The sequence below is a fragment of the Rutidosis leptorrhynchoides genome, chromosome 2, assembly GCF_046630445.1.
Source record: "Rutidosis leptorrhynchoides isolate AG116_Rl617_1_P2 chromosome 2, CSIRO_AGI_Rlap_v1, whole genome shotgun sequence".
Classification (NCBI taxonomy): Eukaryota; Viridiplantae; Streptophyta; class Magnoliopsida; order Asterales; family Asteraceae; genus Rutidosis; species Rutidosis leptorrhynchoides.
The window spans coordinates 261,468,135-261,474,322 of record NC_092334.1 but is presented as its reverse complement, the minus strand read 5'-3'; the positions used below and the strand labels follow the sequence as shown (position 1 = coordinate 261,474,322).

The window sequence follows — 6,188 nt, the reverse complement described above, 5'->3', positions numbered from 1 at the left end:
GTAGGATGGATGAAAGGATAATGGCATAGAATCTTCGAAATTGGATGTAAGTTGGGAGTGGAGGGTAGGTGTGAATTTCAATCATCCGATCCCATAGAGCTTGGCCAAAATCAGCATTAGGTAGAAACACAATCCCATAAAAGATCTTTAGCAGGAATATTGTGATGTGATGTGTTCCAGTTTTCATCGGGTTGAAACATTGGTTAATGAAAGTGTACAGTACCGCCCATCGTTGTGCCATGCGTTACTTCTTGAAAGCCCTTATGTTTCAGAGTTCACCTTCATACCCGAGCAGACGAACAGCAGCTAACATATTATCTTCAGAAGGGAAGGCATCATATTGTTGTCTGTTGGGAATGCCTAAGTACCGTCTCATGTCACGTAGAGAAAAAGAGTTTGAGTGATCAGGATTTCGGGCAACTAAGAAGGTGAAGTGATCAGGGTTATTCTCAGTGGCTGGGTGATAGGTCATGGTGTCCTTCATTAATTAGTGTTATTATTCAGAGACATTTTCTGTTTCAGTGAAAAGGTGGTGTAATGGGTGGTTCAATAGGATAGGAATCCAGTAATCACAGGGGGTAGGAACATCCTTGGTGAAAAAGGCGTTGTTTGACATTGCTGTGAAATTATGAGCATGATTAGTTAACACACAGTTCATTTGGTGTTTTTGTGAAGATGGTGACAAAATATTTAATAGATTTAATTAAAAATATTGCCAAGGAAAAGTTTTTGAGAATGAAGGTTTTCGTGCAAGTAATTTTTGAGCATTTCATACAACACAGAATCTCAGACAACGCTTTCTCGAGCAGTCAAAGTTTTTCAGTCAGAACAAATTTTCGAGTAGAAAGGAGTTTTTCAAGCAGACCTTTTCGAGCACACAAGATTTTCAGTCAAACACTTTTTCGGACACAAGAGGATTTTTCATACAGTCATTTTTCGAGCACACATGGTTTTTAGTCACTAGCTTTTTCAGGCACAAAAGGATTTTTCATACAGAGACTAAAAGTTTTTCAGTCAGTCATTTTTTTTCGAGCACTGTTTTCGAGCGCTCGAAAACATGAGATTTTCGAGCAATCTGTTTGTTGGAACACATGTTGAAGATGAAGCAGAGAGATCATCAAATTAGACTAAAATCAACTTTAGTGTGAAAAATCTAGAGCAGACCTAACCAGTTAGAATTGTGAAGCATGACAAAGTACCAAATATGTTCGATCTAAGTTAAAAAAAACCCTACATTCATCCCTTTTTCTTAATCGTGAAGATGAAAGCATTTATAGTGAAATTAATGGAAGAAAACATGTTAAAACATCACAAAGCATGAACCCTAGGTCGATTAAACTAACAATTTTACAATTTAAGGGAGTAATCAATTCAGTTTTCAGTTCTAGGGTTCGATACCCCTTTTGCACAGTAAACAGAGATTAAGCAAATAAGCATAAGAATCATGGCATTTCTTACATATTTAGATGATTACAGATGCTATATAGGTTCCTAGGTTCCTACGATGGAATCATAAACACATAAAACAAAAGAAAATACCGATTTTATTAAGGGATGAGGACGATGAATAGTAAAAAGGATGATGACGGTTCTCCTGAGAGCAAGTGCATCTTGGATAAAATTATTTTAAAGTGAGATTTGAAAGTGATGGGTTAAAAAATGAACTTTCATCCTTATATAGACACGTGATGACTGAAAATTTCAATTTTCAGTCAGTTTTGCTCGAGAAACAATAAAACCAGATGCATTGCTCGAAAATTTACACTTTAGGCATAATTGCTCGAAAACCTTCATCATATGAACTTGCTCGAAAACTTTAAGCAGATTTGGATTTTAATGGGATTTTGGTACATCATGATAACCTTTAAGAATTTTAAGAAATTCTGTGAAATAATCAAGTTAAAGTTTAAACTTTAATTATTTTTCAAATTTAATTTTCTCAGGTTTTAATAGTTATTGAGACCAGGAACCATGAGGCAGTTATATAGACACATCCTCTTAAGGCAGTCACATGGACACATCCTTCGTCATTTGTTGACTGTGGTGTTGAGGCAGTCATTTAGACACATCCTCTTGAGGTAGTCACAGTGACACATCCTCCATCATTTGTTGACTGAGATTTTGAGGCAGTCATATAGACACATCCTCCTGAGGCAGTCACCAGGACACATCCTCCGTCATTGCAGACATTTTGATGTTAACTCCCCCTAGACAATTGCCGGTTTCAGGAGAGTTAGTTGAAGAGCGAGTTTTACATTGTTATTTGTGTAAAAGTCAGTTTAGATTTTGAAAATCAAATTATGATACCGGGTCTCACATTGTAATTTATGTGAGAGCCATTGTTCTCATCTCCCCCTCAAAATGTGATGCATCAGATTTTGAAAAACATAATACTCCCCCTAGGCAAGTGCATCACTCGCCCTAGGCACTTGCCAGGTTCCTAAATGGAAAAGAAATCAACCATGCCAATTTTACCAACCAGATTTGTAAATGTGGGTTCATCTAGGGCCTTGGTCAGTAAGTCAGCAAGTTGACTTTTGGTGGATACAAAATACAATTCAACATTCCCTTTTTCAACATGATCCTTAAGAGGACGTGTCTAGTTCGAGAGTGGTGAACATGATTGCTAGAGATAGCAATGGCACTCTAAGAGTCGCAGTAGATCGGGATTTTGTGGAATCTGAATCCATAGTCAAGTAGTTGGGACTGCATCCACAGTACTTGGGAGCAACAGCTTGCAGCTGCAATGTACTCAGATTCAGCAGTGGAAAGAGAGATACAGTTTTGCTTGCGAGAGGACCAGCTGACTAACTTGTGACCTAGGAATTGGAGACCACCAGAGGTGCTTTTCCAGTTTACTTGGTCACCACCATGATCAGCATCCGTGAATGCTGTAAGGTTGAAGCCAGTCCCGAAAGGATACCAGAGTCCGAGATTGGGCGTGCCTTTGAGATATCTAAAGATTCTCATTACGGCCTTGTAGTGAGAATACCTAGGGTTGGCCTGGAAACGGGCACACAGACATACAGCAAACATGATGTCGGGTCTACTAGTAGTGAGATACATCAATGAGCCAATGAGGCTCCGATAGAGAGTTTGATCGAAAGGTTGACCATCCAGATCAGCATGTAATGATATGTTGATTGACATTGGAGTGGGGCTGATTTTCATCTCAGGAAAGTTAAACTTTTTGAACATATCAGAAATGTATTTTGATTGACCAATGAAAATCCCCTTTGGAAGTTGTTTAACTTCTAATCCTAGAAAGAAATGGAGTTCTTCGAGCATGCTCATTTCGAACTTGTTCTTCATGAGTTCAGAAAACTCATAGCAGAGAGCGGGGGAAGTGGAGCCGAAGATGATGTCATCAATATAGACTTGAATTAACAAGATGTGTTCTTTTTATTTTCTGATGAATAGAGTCATGTCTATGGTTCCATGTGAGAAGCCGTTCTTGAAAAGAAATGCGGTTAGGGTTTCATACCACGCCCTGGGTGCCTGTTTTAGACCAAAAAGAGCCTTGGAAAGGAGATACATGTAGTTGGGGCGTTTGGAGTCTACGAAACCTTCAGGTTGACTGACATAGACCTCTTCTTGAAGAATGCCGTTCAGAAAAGCAGTTTTTATGTCCCATTTGATAAACGGTGAATCGCTTGTGAGCAGCATATGAAAGAAATAGATGGATGGCTTCTAATCGAGCCACAAGAGTAAATGTTTCATCGTAGTCAATTCTTTCTTGTTGTCTGTATCCTTTTGCTACAAGACGTGCTTTGTTATGAATGATGATGCCGAGAGGATCCTTCTTATTTTTGAAGATCCACTTGGTATCAATAATGGTTTTTCCATATGGATGAGGAACAAGTTCCCATACTTCAAGCCGATCAAATTTATGAATTTCTTCTTGCATGGCAATAGACCAGTCGGGATCTTAGAGGGCCTCAAAAGCAGTTTTAGGTTCGATCGTGCTCAGAAATGCAGCGAAGAGGCATTCATTGTTGGAAGCCTTGCGAGTGCGGACAGGAGCGTCTGGATCACCAATGATTTGATGAATTGGATGATCCGCAGTCCATTTCGTGGAATGTGGAAGAGGTGAAGTAGATCCATCATTAAGAGAGGTGTCGATATGCGAAGAGGATGAGTATCCAGAGAGTTCAGTGTTGTCAGTAGGGTAGGTGGCATTTTCTTCCCACAGAGGAACAAGGGTATCTGCATTTTGTTCAGTGAAAAGTATGGGAGGAGTTGCAGTGTCTAAAGACCTAGTATCTGTTTCATTTAAAGGAGAATCTTCACTAGATTTGAGAGGAGACGATTCAACAGCTGGAGGATGAGAGTTGGTAATGGGAGCGTTGTTTGAAGAAGACACTCCAGTGTCAAGGTCATCTAGAGGAAGAAATTTGGAGGAGTTACTTTCGTCGGATGGTGATTCGCCCACGACCGCTGAAGTAGAGGAACCGATTGTGATTGATTCGGGGGTAGCCAGTTTGAAGGGTACCGTAGGCTTTGACGACATTAGAGGGATGATGTGTTCAAACAACACATCCAGATCATCAGAGGTGGCCAGTGGAACATGTCGGAAGTGAGGATCAGAATTGAGTCCAGGGCAAGAGCCGTTATGACCAAGTACCATTCTAGACATCTCGTCCAACTTGACATTGGTGCTTTCTTTAATGATTCGAGTTCGACGGTTATAAACACGATATGCCACACGATCTTGAGTGTAGCCAATAAATATTGCTTCATCACCACGAACATCAAACTTTTCAAGGTTGTCCTCGTCGTTTAGAACATAGCACACACATCTAAATATGCAAAAGTACTTCACGCTGGGTAGACGATTGAAAAGAAGTTCATATGGAGTTTTTTCGAACCGACGATTAACGAAGGACCGATTTTGGGTGAAGCATGCAGTGTTAACAGCTTCAGCCCAGAGGGACGGAGGTAATTTGGAATAAACAAGCATTATTCTTGCGGCTTCAACAAGAGTATGATTTCGTCTTTCAACTACACCATTTTGTTGTGGAGTGCGAGCGGCAAAGGATTGATGGGTGATATCGGCCTGGTCAAGATAAGAATTAAGAACTGAGTTTTAAAATTCCGTGCCGTTATCAGTTCTGAGGATTGGAACCAATTTATTGATGGAGAGTTAAATTCTTTTTAGGAATTCAATGATTGTTTTGGGAGTTTCAGACTTTCTTTTCAGAAATCTGACCCAGGTGTAACGAGAATAGTCATCAACAATCACCAGAATGTATTTTCGACCACCTAGACTGGAAACATGCATTGGTCCATAAAGATCCATATGTAGCATATGTAATGGACTGGTGGTGTTGAATTCGGTTTTTGATTTGTGGGAGGATTTATGAATCTTTCCCATAGCACAGGAAGGGCAAACGTGTGTGGAATCAAATGAGATGATTGGAACACCGTCAACAAGATTATTGGAAACAAGTTTGTTGAGGTTCTGAGAGTGAAGGTGTGACATCCGGTGATGCCACAACCATGGGGTTTCAGAGGTAGCTTTGGAAACCAGACAGAGTGGTTGTAGATCAGAAGACATGTTTTTCATGGCAAGAGAATAAAGAGTGGATTCACGTTTTTCTTCGAGTAAATTGTCTCCCTCCATGGTTTGAACACAGCACATGGACCTTTCTAAGATCACGCGGAGATCACTGTCACAGAATTGACTAACACTGAAGAGACAGCACCCAAGGCCTCGAACATAGGACACGCGTTTGATGGTTACACCATTGAACACATAATCACCATACCCTTCGATGGTTGCAATTTCATCATTTCCAAAGTGAACTGTACCTAGGAACTTGTTGACATAGTTTGTCAACATTGATTTATCACGAGTCATGTGTCTGGAACAACCAGAATCCAGATACCAAACACATACTGGGATAACCTACAAAACAGAGTTAAGCACAAGTTTTAGGGACCCCAGTTATCTCGGGTTCCTTGTAAGCAGACACATTCAGAGAATTTAGAGCATTAGGTTCATCAGATGAAACATTCAACAAGGTCTGAACATTCATTACAACACATGAATCATGGTTTTGGTGACCAAAATACAGACATCTTTTACATCTATTACAAATTAATGACCCGAACTGAGAAGCAAGACTTGAGGAAGCTTGGACTGTTTCAGTCTTGGGTTTCCACGCTTTCAAAATGCTTTGTTTTGG

At 40.1% G+C, this 6,188-nt stretch overlaps 1 protein-coding gene across 1 annotated transcript; it reads right to left on the bottom strand.

Annotated features, from left to right (window-relative positions):
• Positions 1-268: 268 nt before the first annotated feature.
• LOC139888658 (uncharacterized mitochondrial protein AtMg00810-like) lies at positions 269-3,294 on the bottom strand. Its single transcript, XM_071871652.1, has 2 exons — positions 2,722-3,294; positions 269-478 (listed from the first exon to the last, which is right to left on the bottom strand). The coding sequence occupies exons 1-2, from the start codon at positions 3,292-3,294 to the stop codon at positions 269-271; spliced, it is 783 nt and encodes a 260-aa protein (XP_071727753.1).
• Between the last annotated feature and the right edge of the window lie 2,894 nt (positions 3,295-6,188).

Bases quoted from the DNA above. Each gene is read 5' to 3' on its own strand.
- LOC139888658 (XM_071871652.1), bottom strand. From the start codon at position 3,294: ATGAGCATGCTCGAAGAACTCCATTTCTTTCTAGGATTAGAAGTTAAA. The intron at 479-2,721 runs GTACTGTGGATG...TAATTAATGAAG, and splicing joins CTGCAAGCTGTTGCTCCCAA to GACACCATGACCTATCACCC.